The 16570-nt window shown below is 54.8% G+C and overlaps 1 protein-coding gene across 7 annotated transcripts in view; it reads left to right on the top strand.

Moving 5' to 3' along the window:
- Nucleotides 1-16570, top strand: part of DGKD (diacylglycerol kinase delta) — a 111025-nt gene that overhangs the window by 81492 nt on the left and 12963 nt on the right. For 6 of the 7 annotated variants that reach the window (XR_005989655.1, XM_041768363.1, XM_041768362.1 and 3 more), the window contains 15 exons: nucleotides 777-861; nucleotides 2001-2095; nucleotides 2201-2300; nucleotides 2377-2650; nucleotides 3897-4046; nucleotides 4843-4971; nucleotides 6207-6303; nucleotides 8708-8818; nucleotides 11094-11190; nucleotides 11402-11509; nucleotides 12483-12596; nucleotides 13608-13742; nucleotides 14067-14218; nucleotides 15889-16000; nucleotides 16086-16178. Coding sequence is in view for 5 of the 7 variants with exons in the window: in XM_041768363.1 (XP_041624297.1) it covers nucleotides 777-861; nucleotides 2001-2095; nucleotides 2201-2300; nucleotides 2377-2650; nucleotides 3897-4046; nucleotides 4843-4971; nucleotides 6207-6303; nucleotides 8708-8818; nucleotides 11094-11190; nucleotides 11402-11509; nucleotides 12483-12596; nucleotides 13608-13742; nucleotides 14067-14218; nucleotides 15889-16000; nucleotides 16086-16178 (1852 nt within the window). In the remaining 2 variants the exon portion in view is untranslated. The remainder of the gene's footprint in view (nucleotides 1-776; nucleotides 862-2000; nucleotides 2096-2200; nucleotides 2301-2376; nucleotides 2651-3896; nucleotides 4047-4842; nucleotides 4972-6206; nucleotides 6304-8707; nucleotides 8819-11093; nucleotides 11191-11401; nucleotides 11510-12482; nucleotides 12597-13607; nucleotides 13743-14066; nucleotides 14219-15888; nucleotides 16001-16085; nucleotides 16179-16570) is intronic. The other variant, XR_005989656.1, reaches the window with a different exon arrangement.

Genomic DNA, 16570 nt, shown 5'->3' with positions numbered 1-16570 from the left:
ACCTGAGCACGGTCAGGTTTTGACATTTGATATTTTTTGATAGTTTCTAACTTTTCATCAGATTCTGCAGAAGTTAAAAATAAACAGAATGGGTGAGCAACCTGCCCTTGAGTGGTTCAAGTGTGGCGGCGAGGCCTTGGGTGAGGGGTGCCCCTGGCGGACCCCCACCAGCAGAGTCGTCCTTGTCATAAGGCTGAGCGGTCCCATTTCCCCATACTCTGTTCCCAGGAGAAGCTAAGTTCTGGGTGATTGTTCTGTATAGGTTTAAAAATACTTTGGCATCCTTTTTGAGTGAACTACTTTTAGTTCTGAGCTAGATGTAGGGAATCCCACTAACCACATGCCTGTGGGAAATTGGTCTCACTGACAAGTGCTTCATGGTCTCGGGTAGGATCCTGCAGTGGTGATTGGCAGTGTGATTTTGAGTGCACTCTGGCTGCCCCTGCCGCGTCTTCTCCCTTTAAGGGAGGTGTCCATGCCTGTCTTTGGTGCCTGTGAAATGCTCCTCTCTGGGGGAGCTGGCTGCTGGCTGGGGGGCGTTGGCACTCTGTAGAAGGGGAACCTATCGCTCACAGAAGCAGATGTTCATTCATTGGATCCCTTTTACCCTCCCTCAGGGGCCTGCAGGGCCTTATTGGTTGTGACGTTTGTTCTCAGCTCAGTGAGGAGCCAAGTTATGGGACACAGAGTGGAGATAAAGGGCTTATGGATGAAGTCAGACTGTAAGATTGCCCAGGGCTGGGCCGACTTGCTGAGGGCTGCCTTTATGTGTGCAGGTGGAGCGTCATGGCTTACGAGACCAAACTCCCGCGGCAGGCCTCCTCTTCCACGGGCACCGAAGACTTCAGTGAGGGCTCTGAGGTATCTGCTGTCGCCCCCACCTAGCATCGTTCACGCCACCTCCCCAGCCCTTCGCTGATGAGCCGCTCCTTAAACGTCCTGCCCGAGGTTGGGCCCGCAGAGGTGCAGGGAGCCGAGTGAATTCCAACTATCTCGTGGGCCTTGGGGTCCTCTGGGGGCTTCCCAGGGTGACCCCAGGACTTGGAGTCCCTTGTGACGATGGTCTCCTACGACTTCCTGCTTTTGCACTGTGCACTCCCAAGGTCTGCCCCTACTGCCGTTGTTCCCAGTGGCCTCCAGGCTCCCTCTCTGGTCCCACTCCCCCTAGAATCCCTCCATCCTGCCACCCTTGTGCTTAGCCTGTGCTGGTCCAGTGTCCAATGTTTGGTTCTTCTCATTTTACAATTGCTTTTGTAACTTGTTGGTCCCCCAGGGCCTAGGCCTAGGTTTGGCTCTGCTCATGCAGTGCCTGGCACGTAGCTGTGCTCAATGCCCACTGGGTGACCTGGCTGCTGGCTGAGCGGAGAGAGGGCTCTGCCACGGGCTGTCTCCCTGTCAGGAGGGTCAGGACAGTGGGCTGGGGTGGCGGTCAGCAAACGATGACCCCCAGCTCTAGTCTGCCTGGGCCTTGACCTGGCCTATGAGCAAACAAAGGTTTGCATGTTTTGAGAGAGAAAGAACACAGAGTGCAAAGCCTGAGATCTTTACTGGCTGGGTGGCGGGCCCTGGAGCCTGTGTTGGCCACACAGTAATCCCATTTCAGCAGGTGGAGGTGAGTGGGGAGGGGCTCGTTTACGCCGGGAGCCTAGGGGCCAGGGCCCTCTCTCAACCAGGAAGAAAAATAGGTCCGCTGTGACTGGAACCTCAGTGAAGGAGCCCTGCCTGTCGACCTTGCTGCCGGAAGGTGCCAGGACTAGAGACTGTGCTTCCTGGCACATGCAGGGCGGGCCGTGAGACTGAAGTAGCGCCATATCGACACGGTCTTTTTTGTTAAGACCTGTCTGTTCACAGCTTGGTGAAGCATTTGAGACCTTTCAGCCAGCACTGGCGGATCTCAGGTTGGCGCGTGAAGTGAGCTGAGGCCCCGGCTGGCAGGGGAAGTGGGTGAGGAGCTCTCTGGGACCTTTCAGTCACGCCACCCTGTCTCGTGATAACTGTAGGTGCAACAAATTCTCTTCTATGAAGACTCAGTCGCGGCCCATCTTTCCAAAATCCTGACCTCCGACCAGCACTCGGTGGTGATCTCGTCGGCCAAGTGAGTGCCCGGTGGCTTTGGGGGAGCCAGGGGTCAACCTCACAGGGTGCCTGGGTCCCAGGCAGAACTTTCTCTGGAAGTGTCTTTCCGTGTTTCCTCCCACAGAGTGCTCTGCGAGACTGTGAAGGACTTCGTGGCTCGGGTGGGGAAAGCCTACGAGAAGACCACCGAGAGCTCGGAGGAGTCAGAGGTCATGGCCAAGAAGGTCCGTGCCTGGGCTCCTGGGCGGGAGGGTGTAGGACGGAGAAGCACTCCACCCCATTCCCTTCATTTTCCACCAGTGCTCTGTCCTGAAAGAGAAGCTGGACTCTCTCCTCAAGACCCTGGACGATGAGTCCCAGGCCTCGTCCTCCCTGCCCACCCCTCCGCCCACCATTGCCGAGGAGGCGGAAGATGGAGACGGGGCGGGCAGCGGCTGCGGCTCCACAGGGGAGCGCTCGGTGGGGTCGGCATGCCCCACCCGGCCGCAGATATTCCGTCCCCGGGAACAGCTCATGCTCAGAGCCAACAGCCTGAAGAAAGCCATCCGTCAGATCATAGAACACACAGAAAAAGGTAACGGGTCTCTTAACGATCAAGTAGCTTTCTTCAGCAAGCACTGGGTACTCTGTTTTCCCCCCAGATGTGGTGGCAGACAAACAGGAATCCACCTCTGGGGCCACAGCCAGACACCCCAAGGCACATCTGCCCTCCTCACCACACTTGTCTGATGGAAGGATTAGAGGGAGCAGAAAGCGGAGGGCAGGGCAGGGTGGGACCCCAGCTGGGTGTGAACCGGTCATTGCTTTGGGGGACCACTCCCTGCAAGGGGCCTGACCTGTCCGGCTGCCAGGCCTCGGGTGCAGCTTGGCAGAAACAGGTGCTAGCGGTGGGTGTGCAGGGACCTTGCCGAGGGGACAGGGGCTGCACGGGGGCTGGGGGTGTTCTGAAGAGAACCTCACTCTGGAGGTGGAACTAGGAGCTCTGAGGACACCCTGAGAGGAGGACCCTATGAGAGGACCCTGGCTGGGGGTGGTGGGTGAGGCCATCAGCTGTGGGATGGAAAGAGAGGCTGGCACGGGGCACTGCTGTGTGTCAAAGGGTGGGAGGCTGGGCGGGAGGTGGTTAGAGCCGTGCGGGGCCCTTGCTGCGGTGTAGAGGGTGTTCCGGGCCTGGGGGCCAGGTTGCCAACTCTCCATGATGAGCCTGCAGGCAGGGGGTGGGTGGACTGTGTAGGATTAAAGACTCACTGGCTGGTAGCTTCCTTTTTGTAGATTTGATTTCTAAGCTTTGAAGGAATGCTGCAAATGCAGTGTGACCTGTGAACTTCAGGCATCCAGCCTCCCTCGGGCTGTGTTGTCCTCCATCTGTGTGCTCTCATGACTCTCAGAAACCATTTCATCCCACTCCCACTCACCCCAAACCCTTCCCAGCAGACCCGCCTCCTCGTCCATCAGTGAGAATCAGGGGTTGTGATCCCCACCGGTGTGTGTGCGCCAGGCCTGCTTCTGGCTGACGGTCAGGTGGAGGCCCCATGTGCCTTTAGTCCACTCGCCTTCTCCACGTCTTCCAGCCGCTTGGCTCTCCTCCTCCCCCCCAGCCCATCCACGCAGATGCCCAGAGCCCGACATTCTTGGATGGCTCAGAGGACAGTGGGGACAGGGTGGCCACTTTGGACTGTGAGCCCTCAGCTGAGAGGATGTCTAAACAGAGTTCACGGAGATGGGGAGAGGAGCCCATGTTGGGCAGGCGCTCTGGGCCACGTGCCATCCGTGTACTCCGCCACCATGCACTCAACTGCAGTCGTTCTTTCCTTGCACAGCTGTTGACGAACAGAACGCCCAGACCCAAGAACAGGAGGGCTTCACCTTAGGTCTCTCTGAGTCAGAGGAGAAAAAAGACCTGAAGTCGGATGACAGAGTGTGTCCCACTGAGAGCTGTGGGGTTGCCAAGGGCAGGAGCCTCCGCAAAGGTACCAGCCAGTCCTGATGACCGCATCACAGTGCTCAGGCCTCTGGGGTTTGCCATAGTCAGAAAGCTGGCCCTGGGAAGGTTTAGGTTCCCTTCTCATAGTTGCTTTGACTTCTTAGTATAAAAAGTCACGAATGCATGGCCTGTTTCCGTGCACCACCTCCCCTTGTCTGGGGAAGTCCCTGCAGGACCCCATAGGAAAGAGTGTGCTTTCCCCAGAACCTGCCCATGCATGCCAGGCTCAGCAGGGCTCAGGCATTCCCGTGCAGGTGGTTGCAGGCTAGGCTACCCGGCATTTTGGCTATGGTACCACCTAGCCCTATGGGCTGTCCGCTGGGGCTCCTTATCCCTTTGGAACAGCTCCCAGCCCAGGCTGTTGCTGTGGAGAGGCACCACCTTCCGACTGACTGTGTGTAGCCCTCTCCTCGTAGCCTGTGCAACCCGCTGGGAGGTGTCTGCCTAAGTGTTTACTCCATGATCATTACTGTTCTGAGCTCCACTCTGCCCTCCATGGGCACCCACAGCCCCCACTGTGACTGGGAGTCAGCCCCACCCCCCTGTCCCAGCCTCCAGAGGGTGTCCAGACCCACTTGCCTCTCCGGCCCCTTCCCAGGTCACCTCGTCTCTCCTGGACTCTTGATTTGTCTCGTACCCTCTGCTGGGGGCTGACCAGGGCTGGTGACCTTTCCCTACTCCCCTCAGCCCTTAGCAGCAGTTGTTTCTCTAATGACCTTTCCCAGTGCTTCAGGAATGTTCTATTTTGGATGGTTTTACGGGTTTCTGTTCTGTTTTTGTAGTGTCCAAATCCCCATGTGAGAAGCTGATAAGCAAAGGAAGTCTGTCACTGGGCAGTTCTGCCTCTCTTCCTTCCCAGTCAGGAAACCGGGATGGCCTGCCAGCCCTGAACACCAAGATCCTGTTCTCCAGTGAGTGTCCCCACAGGTTGGCCGTGTGTGTCTGTGGGCCGGTGCAGGTGGGGTGCTACCTTGCCAGCTAGTGAGGTCAGGGGCCTCCTGCTTTGCCTGGCACTGAGTCTGTGGGAATGAATGAGAACCGGTTCCTGTCCTTCAAGAGTTTATATTTAGGTCTGTGGGAAACAGAGACTAGGTTTCAAAGTGATATTATGGCATGAAAAGTGCATTTACTTATTGTAAAGGGCAGCCAGCCCCCAGATTGCTGCCAGAGGCCCCAGAAAGGCATCATTGAGGAGGCGATAGTTGAGCTGGGTACTGAAGGATGAATAGGAGTCATCCTGAGTGAGGAGGGAGGGGTGGGCAGGTTGTGGTGGGGAGCCAGTTGAGTCATCCTGTCGTTTCTAGCATGATTGTAGGAGTGCACAAGTGGCCACGGAGTTGGGCCAGTCCACCTTCCTATGTTTGCTTTCATTTTGCCCAGGTAGGGGTGGAGGTAACCGTCCCTCCAGAGGGCAGTAACAGTTCTCTGTGTCTGCAGGAGGAGGGGTTAGCACTGGGACTGAGATGGCCAGTAGGAGCCCCTTAAGCAGCTTCAGGTGACTTCCTGAGCCCTCCTGGGCCTGGCAGAGTGCACGTCACACCATCGGCTCCCATAAGTGATTGGGCAACTTCTAGGTGAATCTCAGCTGAATAGAAAGAAGGTTCCAGAAGCCCTTGGGCAGTGAGGCCAACGAGCTGTATTTGTTTAATCAGAGACACATGTCCCTGAACGGGTGGACTGGCGGGGCTCCAGTTCTGCCCTGGTGCTCAGGACTTGACATTTTCAAATTATAATGCAGATTCCTTGAGGGTTCTGGTCACTTGGGCTGTTCCCTATTTACGTCTCCTGAACTTAGCCTCTCAAAGCCGTGCGGCTGAATGCTAAGATGACTTGTACTAAGGGATCGTTTGGTGGAGCTTCTTACCTGTAATGGAACTGACTTTGTAAGCTGTTCTTTGACACATCTTCTAGGTGTTGGTCCCTGCCACCCAGTGTGTGTGTTTTTGTTCCATGAATATGGATTTATGGTGGTCATCTTTGGCCTGAAACACTTAATTGTCAACATTTGGATCTGTTTCTACATTATTGAGAGATGTTTAATTACAGTAACATGTCAAAGAGTACGTGTCCCTCAGCCTAGAAGACATGAGCGTCTCCTAATCCAGTGAATCCTGACCTGCAGTCTGTCCCTGTTCCCTCCCTCCAGATGTTCGGGCTGGGATGTCTGGTTCCTTGCCTGGAGGTTCTGTCATCAGTCGCTTACTAATTAACGCAGATCCCTTTAACTCTGAACCGGAAAACCTGTGAGTATGGGGGTAAAGCAGGTGCGGGTACGGGTTGCTAAAGAATGTTGGAGCCCAGAAAGCGGTTTGGAATTGGCCAGAGGAGTTCATGTACCGTTGACGAGGAGATCCTCCTCCACCTTCGTTAGCTGAGAAGGAAAACCTAGAAACTGTGGTGCCTCAGCTAAGCGTCTGGCTGGAAAGTTCTGTGATGGGAGTAGCCTGTCCTGGCTCATCCCAGCTCCCCATCTTGTGTCAGTGGCTCCCGAACATCCTTCAACATCTGAGGTTTTCGTAGGGTTCAGAAGCTCCCGCCTTGTTCTTTGTCACTCTCCAGGACCCTGGCTGGCCCTGCGTTGGTGCCTCGTCCTGACACCCTTCTTCCCATGCTCTACCCTTTTGGCCCTGCAGGGTCCTAGGCTCTGGGGCCAAATCTAGGAGATACTTGGGTTTGGGATCGCAGGGAAGAAGGCTCCCAGGCTGCTCTGTGGGCCATTGCCATGTCTCTGCCCTGTTTCTCAGGCACCGAGGCCTCTGTCAGTGGAGTTTATTCAGGCCATGGTGGAAACAGATGGTATTTTGAAAACCTGGTCTTCTAGGGTTTCCCTTCTGCTGGCTGGTAGCAAGGTCTGGGCAGTGTGGCTGGTGGCAGTTGGTTGAATGCGTGCCATGTGTGTCTGGCGTGGAGGGTGACAGAAATGTGCAGCTTTGTGCAGACTCTTGGGGTTCTGGAGAGCAGAGCCAGAAGTGTGCAGAGTGGCCTCGGTTCAGACATCTGCTGCCAGATGCTAGCCTGCCTAGACGCGTCAGCGTCCTTGTCCTGGACCTGACACTGCTGTCTGCCCGCCTCTCACCCGTTGCCCTGGCCCTTCTGGGCTTGGGTCCTGACCCTCCTGACACTGTTTTCCTCAATAGGGGCTGCAGCCTTCCGTGAGCAGCACCCAATAGGGCCTCCTGAGCTAGATACTTCTTTTGTTCCCTTCACCTGAGACCAGTGAGGTCCCACACCTGGCAGCGGAGGCATCGTCTTTTCCTCTTGTCCACATGGGGTGAGACTCACCTGGGGAGACAAGCTGCTGTCCTCTGTCCATGCAGGGTGGCGCGCCAGGGCCATGGCCAGGGGGGCCCCAGACTCATGGTCATGCTGCCAGGACCTCCAGGGCCTGGCCGCCTCCCACTTCCCAGGTCCCTGTGCCCAGTCTTTCCATTCTCCTTCCCTTGTCCCCAAGCTGTTTTTCTGGATCAGATCCTTCACTTTTCCCAGGACCTATAAATACTGGTCAGCATGTGGTCTTCTGCTCAGAAAACAGTTTTGACTTGAGCTTTGCTCTCACTAAGCTTTTAGGCACTTGGATTAGACATGTCATAAAAACATGTCCGTGTGGTTATTGCTTCTCAAATCAGGCTTCAAACGCCTGTTAACCTAAATGTGGCAGAGTTCTGACCCACACAGTACTCCCTGTGCAGTTTGTGTGGGAGCCGCCACCAGGAATGCCAGGCATGTCCCTTCCTTGCTGCTTTCTCCGAGCAGAGGGTCAGGGACTCCTTTACACCAGCTGCCCTGGAGGGAGAGGAGGGTCTACAGAGCCCTAGTGTGACCCCTGCAGCCACGATGATTGCGGAGGGGAGGGGATGGGCTGAGAAGCTGGAGTAAAATGAGTCTCATCAATGGTGGACACGGGGAAGGCAGGGGCTGCTACGGGGGCTGGGATGGACGTTTTCACATTTGGAGATGACTTTGATCAGGTCTGGGGGTGTTTGAGGTACGTTCTGAGACCCACGGTTGAAGATGTGTGAGTGTATGTGCCATAGATATTGTCAGGTTTCATGTTGCCTGAGAGCGTGGTGGGGAGTGTGAGATGGTGCAGCCGCTCTGGGAAAGTCTGGTGGTACCTCAAAACCCAGTGTCCGTGAGGCCCAGCATGATCTCCTGGGGCCACGCCCAGGAGGAGGGAAACCGTGTTCACTCCGGCATGTGTACTGGTGTTCACACATCTACAGCGGAGTGCCGTGGAGCCATTAGGAGGGATGAGGTCCTGAACCCGACGAGCCCCAAAAACATGATGCTCACACTCTGGATTCCGTTTGTATGAAACTTGAGAATAGGCACAGCATAGAGACAGCAGATTCGTGGTTGCCGGCGTTGAGGAGGGTTTAGGGACTGATGGCTAAGGGGTGGGGGCTTGCTTTTGGGGTGATGAGATGTCTTAAAATGGATAGTAGCGACGGTTACGTGACCAAGTATGTTAAAGATCACCAAGTCCTACATTTTAAATGGTTATGTTGGGTGGGATGAGTTCTGCGTCAATAAAGATGCTCCTGAAGAATAAGCCATGAGTTTTGCCCTCAGTGAGAGATGCTTAGAGGTTGAGAGGCTGCTAAATGAGCCAGGATTGTTCTCACTGGACTGACTCCCCCTTTGCAGAGAGTATTACACAGAGAAGTGCGTCATGAACAATTATTTTGGCATTGGCCTGGATGCGAAGATCTCCCTGGACTTCAACAACAAGCGTGATGAGCACCCAGAGAAGTGCAGGTAGGTGGTGGCCTGTGTGCACACCTGCCCTTTGCACCCTCCTCGCTTCTCCTTCCGGGAAGCGAGGACTTCTGGAGTCAGCGAGGTAAAGGGCACACAGTGCTAAGGCAGAAGGCATATGTAAAGCCCAAATGTCTTGTTGTCGGAAGGAAGGTGCTTTTACAAGATGTGGCTGGGAGCAAGTTGGAGTCTAAGAGGGCCGCCTGGAGGAGGGTTCCATCTCTCAAATTCCACATGAGAAAATGAATGACTGTGGTCAGTTGGAAGGGTCTTGTCCGAGTCTCTGGAGAGTCGACAGTCCGTGGTGATGCTGTGAAGGGCCCGGCGACATACAGTGTGCTAAGATGTTACTGTGCCAGACTTGAGAGGCCCTGGCAACGTTGGTGGCGGGTCTGTGTGTTCCTCACCACCAGGCAGACCTGGGAGGCCTGGTTGGCTCCCCACAAATCCCAGGAGAAGGCGCCCTCCACAGAAAGACAGCCACGTGAGAGGCCCGAGGGGTGTCCCTGGAGACGTTCAGTTTCTTCCTCTAAATTACATCTGCTCGCCCCTCCCGGCCTAGGGAGGGGATGGAGAGGAATGGGCAGGTTTCCTCCTGGGTTGAAGTGGAGATTCTGTCTCCGTGGAAATATGAGAAGTGAAGCAGGAGTTAGCATCTCCCTCCTCACCCCTCCTGGAGGAGGAGACTGTTCAGCTTTGACATTCTAGAACTAGTGAGGGAGAAGCTGGTGTGAGTGTGGACAGAGACAGCCATTGACGTAGGAGTTGAGGGGCCCCTCGCTGGAGAGCCTGCAGACTCGCTCGCTGTTCCGTCCGGTCTGTGTGCCCCTGCTTGCTTGGTGCCATTATCACCTGGAGGGGTGACTCTGGGGGAGCTGGGTGGGAGGGGGTCACACACCTGAGGAGCTGCTCTGGTGATCACCCATGTTCTGTGTGGTTGGAAATTTCTGGGAAAACAAAATCAAGTATAAGAATTCAAGAAACTTTGAGCTCTGGGGCTCTTGAGTGGAGGAAGGGGCCTCAGAAGCCCCCAGGGACATCTCTGTTATATAGCACGTGGTGGTGAGTCCGAATCATTTAAGAATAACTGAAAAAGTAATTAAAATGCATACAATTTAACAGTAAAATAGGTGAGGAGGACAATAGACAATACATTCTTAGAGCTGTGGGACCCTGATAGGATACTCCCTGGGTTTGTATTAAGGGCTTTGAAAAGGCCAAGAGGAATTCCAATTCTATGAGTCTATCCTTTTTTTTTTTTTTTTTTTTAAGATTTTATTTATTTATTCATGAGAGAGAGAGAGAGAGAGAGAGAGGCAGAGACACAGGCTCCCTGCAGGGAGTCCGATGCAGGACTCGATCCCAAGACCCTGGGATCACGCCCTGAACCAGAGGCAGATGCTCAACTGCTGAGCCACCCAGGTGCCCCATCTATGAGTCTTTCCTAAAGAAGTAACTGGAAATGTTTGAGAAGAGGTGTTGTGCAAAGGGACCAGTGCCATGTAATACACAGAGCCCAGGAGTGGGAACTGGCTGGGTCCAGTCAGAGGGGCGAGGCTGAGCAGCGACGGTGGGGAGGTACCCCGCTGGGGTCAGCCCCACCTTGGGGCACAGGGTGCAGGGCCAAGTGCACAGAGTCAGGCAGGAGACTGGAGACAGCTGTTGTACCCATAAGTCAAATACCTAGAAAAAGTTGAGGGAATACAGCGAAGTTTTTTATTGCCAGTCGTACAGATGTGGGGATTATGAGGATTATTCATTCCTTTGTGCTTTTCTGCACTTATCAATTTCTGTGATAAGCATAATTTTACGGCTGGAAAAAAAATCATCCGTTTATTTTTTGTTTTTTTAATTTATTCATGAGAGACACACAGAGAGAGAGAGGTAGAGACGTAGGTAGAGGGAGAAGCAGGCTCCGTGCAAGGAGCCAGATCCAGGACTTGTTCCCTGGTTTCCAGGATCAGGCCCTGGGCCGAAGGTGGCACTAAACCGCTGAGCCACCCGGGCTGCTCATCATAAGTTTTTTTGTGAGGTTCTGTAATGTCTGGAAATTACTTTCTGGGGAGTGTTATTTTTTAGCAGAATTTTCCATCAGCAGATGTATTTCTTTCTGCATAGCTCACAGACACGTCACGAGGGAAGTCCTCGTGCTGGGAGTGCTTGTTGCATCTGACCGGTGTGTGATCAGATGCCTTCCTGAAGTTCTCAGCAGCGACTGTAGTTCTCTGTAGAAACAGAGCTGAGATGCTATGTGTTCTTTGCTTTCCGCCCACAGGAGTCGGACCAAGAACATGATGTGGTACGGAGTTCTCGGGACCAAAGAGTTGCTACACAGAACCTACAAGAACCTGGAGCAGAAGGTCCTGTTGGAGGTGAGTGGGGGGTGGGGCGTCTCCTGTGACTGCGGCAGGCAGGGGCCCGTCTGCCCTCCTCCTGTTAGCCCTTCTCCTGGCCGGGTGGAGACTCCCTCAGTCTGGGCGAGGAGTGGGCGGGAGGCAGGATTTCTAGTGAAGAAGGACCAGGTCCATCCTGTGCATCTCTCTCTCTCTCCCTTTTTCTTTTTCTGGGATTTCCACTGCTCAGTGTGATGGTCGACCCATCCCACTCCCCAGTCTCCAGGGAATTGCCGTCCTCAACATTCCCAGCTATGCTGGAGGGACCAACTTCTGGGGGGGCACCAAGGAAGATGACGTACGTACTGGGGTCCTGGGTGGCATGGGCCCAAGCTGGGTGTGGGTATCCACCACTTCAGGCCCCGGTGGAGCATTCTAGCTCTTGGGGCTCTGTTGGTGGTGCAGAGGTGTGGACAGAACTCCTTCCTTGTGCTGGCAGTCGGGGGTACAGTGGAGAACAGGACAGATAGGGTCCCCCTGCTCACGAGAAGAGAAGCTGAGTAGGACAGATGTGGTCAGGGGTATAGATGTAGAAGCCAGGCCCGACTCCAATGTGGGGCAGTCTGGGAAGGCTTCTCGGGGAGACATCTACACAGACCTGAAGGGAGACTTGGGGTTGGCAGGTCAGATGAGGGGAGGGTGCAGGTTGGAGAGGCTGCTCCAGGGAATTGCTGGAACAGCGTATGAGAAGGCTTAGTGGTGAGACAGGATGTGGTGTGGAGAAAGTTCTCTCGCACGGTGCACAGTGGGTGGGATGCAGACAAGTTAGAGCCCACATGCAGTTGTGTAATCTGGGGAAGAAGTTTGGAGTTTCTGCTAAGAACTGTGGGAGGCATTGATTGCCTTTAACCAGGGGTGTGGCTTCCTTCATACATAATAGCCAACAAAAATAGTTCACATGAACTACACCCTTGAGAGGCTCTGGGAGCCGTTCTAAGCACCAGGCCCACATTACCCCAGTCCTCATAAGAGCGTACCAGTGTTATTCCACAGATGAGGGGACCGAGGACAAGAGAAATTAAGTGACTTGCTTGGGGTCACACTACTAGTCCAGCTCAGAGATTTGATTCCTGGCAGCTGGTGTTAGGGCCTCTCCTAGAAAACCACTCAGTAGCACATCCACCCCACAGCTGCTTCTCAGCTAGGACACACCACCCCCTGGCAGTGCCCCTCTCTCTCTCTAAGCAGAGCAGCAGCCCAGAAAGTGAGCACAGAGGGGTGTGCAGGGAAGTTCGGGAGCAGAGGTCAGCTCTTAACACTGGTCCTTGCAGACTTTTGCAGCTCCGTCGTTTGATGATAAGATCCTGGAGGTGGTCGCTGTGTTTGGCAGTATGCAGATGGCCGTCTCTCGTGTCATTAAGCTGCAGCATCACCGAATCGCCCAGGTACTGGCCGTGGTCCTGCAGGTGGGAGGACCCTGGGAGGCAGTCTGGCTCATACACGTTTGGAGAGGCAGGGCCTGGCCCAGAACCAGTGTCCATCAGTGCATTCCTGCTACACAGAGCCCAAGAGAATGGGCGATCTTCTAGGAGTGCCCTCGGCCCTCCCTGCCTCCGGGCCCAGAGCCCTTCCTCACCCACTGTATTTGACAGTTAACAGTCTTTCACAATTGGGGCCAACGTGAATCCTGTCTGAGCTCCCTGCTCTGGTTTTCTTTGTGGGTGCCACCTGTCCCCTGCCCCCTCTTGTCGAGGTGGGATGAGATGAGACAGGCCCTATTGAACTTGGCCCATGGCAACAGCTTCAGCAGCAGCAGCCTGAGTTTGAGAATGGAGGCCAAGCAGTGAGCCATGGAGAAAGTGTGGTCTCACCTGGCTGCTCTCCAGCCCCGCTGGAGAGGGGAGGCAGGAGGGGGGATCCCCTAGTACTTATTATTTCTGGTGACAGCTTGGGGAGGGCAGTGTTCTTATGCATAAGGAGCGGGTACTAGCCCACTGGGACCCCAGGCAAACGCTTCCCAGTCCTTCTGGCCTCAGTCTGCACCCATATAGGGTGGGGTGTTTGAATTTTATGATTTTAACTCTCAAGCAGGATTTTTTGTTGAAAAGAGAAACAGTGCATCGTTAACAGGGTTTACCCTGTTCTGGGAGGTGTTTACATGTGTGCAGGGCCCTGTGCTTGTATCTGACCCCTGAGGTCTCCTCACTGTGCTCACAGATGCAGTGCTGGGTTTGGGGATGGCAGGGGTGGGACATACCCTTGGGTTTCATAAGCTGGGCCCAGACAGGGATGCCTTGATTGCGGTGGTGGTTGGTGGCAGGCGTGGTGTCACCCCATACGTCAGCTGCTGTGTGCAGGGGTGTGTAGGACAGGAAGGCCCCTACGGTGCTGAGATGCAGCCTCTAGGCTCCTTGGTTCTGCACGGTGTACAGCTAACGGCTGTGATGTTTGCTCAGTGTCGCACGGTGAAGATTTCCATCCTGGGGGATGAGGGCGTACCTGTGCAGGTGGACGGAGAAGCCTGGATCCAGCCTCCAGGATACATTCGCATCATCCACAAGAACCGGGCGCAGACACTCACCAGAGATAGGGTAAGTGAGAAAGGCTGCCTGAGGGGCCCCAGAGAGAGCAGACCAGTCCCAGGGCTTAGCTGCGGGCACGCCTGTGTGCCTCCTCGAAGAAGGCCTGGAGTTTCTAGTGTTTTATTCTAGGAACTGACTTTTGTTAGACACAGAGATGAAGTGAACAGGGGTGTAATTTCCAGGACCCTTCCCCTCCTCAGCGTGAAACAATTCTGGCTCTCCCTTTCTGGCTGTTGTTCAGTTAGTGTCGCAGCAGTGTTTGCTGTTGGACATGTGCTTGCCCCTCTCGAGAGGGAGCGGTGCACGGTGTGATAGTGCGGTCCTGTGCCCTAGGCATTTGAGAACACCCTGAAGTCCTGGGAAGACAAGCAGAAGTGCGAGCTTCCTCGCCCCCCATCTTTCTCTTTGCACCCGGAGATCCTGTCTGAGGAAGAGGCCACCCAGATGGACCAGTTCGGGCAGGCGGCGGGAGCCCTCATCCACAGGTGGGCCCTCGCCCTCCCTGTCCCGTTGGCCTCCTCCCTGCTGGAGCTCCTGGGCCCCTGATGGCCTCCAGGCTCCGTGCTCGCCGCAGGGGGCAGGCGTGGCGTTCCTCTTCCCCCGTCTTATGTGCCAGTCTGCCTCCATCCCAGGGCCCCCAGCTGGCTTTTCTGCTGGCCCTTCCCTGTGGTTCATTTCCACAAATTGGCTTTCAGAGATTGCTCGGATGGAAGCTTAAAATCCACAGGTGTTTCCAGAGCCAGCCCACAGATTTAAAAACCTATCCTGGATTCCACAGACTAGTCCACTTATTGCCTCTTATACCTTATCCCAGAGAGCAGGTTTGTTACTAAAAAAACAAATCTTACAGTTATTAAAAGAAAACAAAACAATTGAGACCCAAAGGCATTTCCTTCTCTTACTCTGCCTTTGAGAAGTGGCTCCTGGGGAAGACCTTCCAGGACGGTGGTCCTGCTCTGCCACTGTCCCTTCTCTCTACCTGCCCCAGGTGCTGGCTGCCGTCATGCCTCACTCCGGAGGGGTCATTCAGACTGGTGACCTTTGTCCTCTCAGTTGCCAGATCCCCCGACCCTCTTCAGCTGCTGACTGGTTCTGGTTTTCAGCCATATTTCCTCTCCCCAGTCACCCCCTGAGGCTGCACGCTGGCTTGGTGCTCCTGGACTTTGCCTCTGTGCTGCTGTGTGGCTTCCTCCTCCTCCGCCCCTGCCAGAAGTACCGCAGCCCTGTAGGTTCTGGGCTGTGTGTGCCCTTCCTGGGCAGCTCTCCTCCTGCCCTTTCCCCAGGCCTCAGACCCTCGGTCTGTGAGTGGGGAGCTCTTCCAGGATTCTCGTGGGCACTTCTGGTTCCATGGATCCTTCAGGGTCCACTCCCCCGAGAGCATGTCCTGTGCTGTGTCCTCTGTCTCAAGTGGCCGGCACCGTTTCTGCCACCGCCCGCCCCCACGGCCAAATCCGTTTCCCGGCTGGATGACTTCACTGCTTAACGTTTTTTCTCAGTTCCTTGCTGTACAACAGGCTTTGAGCTTCCTTCTGTCTTCGTTCTCATCCCCTCAAAGTCTCTGGTGGCTCCACAGAGTGGGGCTTGCCATCTTATTGTCTTATTTAAAACCCAGCTTCTGGTTTTCCCCAGGGAAAGACAAGTGGTACCCATGCAGCTTCCCTGACCTGTGTGCTCCTTCTGTCCCTGGTGGTCTTGCTGTGTCTGACCCCGTCACCACCCTATATTCATGTGGGTCCCTTGGGCAAGGGGCTACTGCCTGGGGCCGTGTCCTGGCGTCTGGGCCTTTTGATCCAGGGTTGTCCCCATTGAGAAGCGTCCTGTCATCCTCATTTATAGAGTGAGGAGGCAAAGTCTCCTTTCAGGACTGATCAGCTGTCTCCACACAGCAGGCCTGCAGACCATCTACCTGTTAGCTTGCTGTTGTACAGGGTCCGAGTCTCACTTTGGGCATGTTTCTCCTTGGTCAAGTTGCTGGAAAAACCTGGATTTTGATGTCACATCACATCTGCTTTGTTAAGACCTGGTCTGTTTGCCATTGGCTAAGCTGTGTCTGCATTGGCCCTCTGGGCTGACCCTGGGCCTGTGTTCAAGCAAGGTGACCTTATAGACTGCCCCTTCACCTGGTCTGATGAGTGCCGTGTTTCTTTCCTTTTAGTATCCGAGAGATAGCTCAGTCCCATCAAGACATGGAGCAGGAACTTGCCCACGCCGTCAATGCCAGCTCCAAGTCCATGGACCGGGTGTATGGCAAGCCCAGAACTACAGAGGTGCCTGTGCTTTTTGGGTCTTACTCCTTTGGAGTCCTGTAGCCCTTAGGCCTTCTTACATGGGTTTCATTCTGGTTCCTCTCAGGGGCTGAACTGTAGCTTTGTCCTGGAAATGGTGAATAATATCAAAGCTCTGCGCAGTGAGACGGAACTGCTGCTGGCTGGGAAGATGGCCCTGGTAAGCTGAGAGGCTGGCTTCTCGTGCGCATGCAGTGACCATTGTTGTACAGAGGGCAGCACACTTTAGAATTCTAGCCTCCGTGCTGGAAGGGGCCTTGGAGGTCATCTGATCTGGCCATATGATTGGCTCTCAAACCCTCTGGCCACATCTCAAGCACGTCATCTCTAGCTTGTTAGACTCCTAACAAGAGGACAGAACCTTTGTTGCCGCACACAAGATTCTGCTTTAGAAGTCTGCAGGCATGGAGCTATCAGCCTGTGACCAGGCAGGTGGGCCTTGCACTCAGACACACAGTGCTGTCATCCTTTCTCACTCAAGCCTGCAAACCTGGCTGAGGAGTCAGCCCTCGGCAAGCATGCAGGTGGGGTTTCACCAAATTGTTGAAGCTA

The sequence above is a fragment of the Vulpes lagopus genome, chromosome 8 (genome assembly GCF_018345385.1).
Source record: "Vulpes lagopus strain Blue_001 chromosome 8, ASM1834538v1, whole genome shotgun sequence".
Lineage (NCBI taxonomy): Eukaryota > Metazoa > Chordata > Mammalia > Carnivora > Canidae > Vulpes > Vulpes lagopus.
Note: the sequence above shows the minus strand (reverse complement) of the source record. Positions and strands in the feature narration are given on the sequence as shown.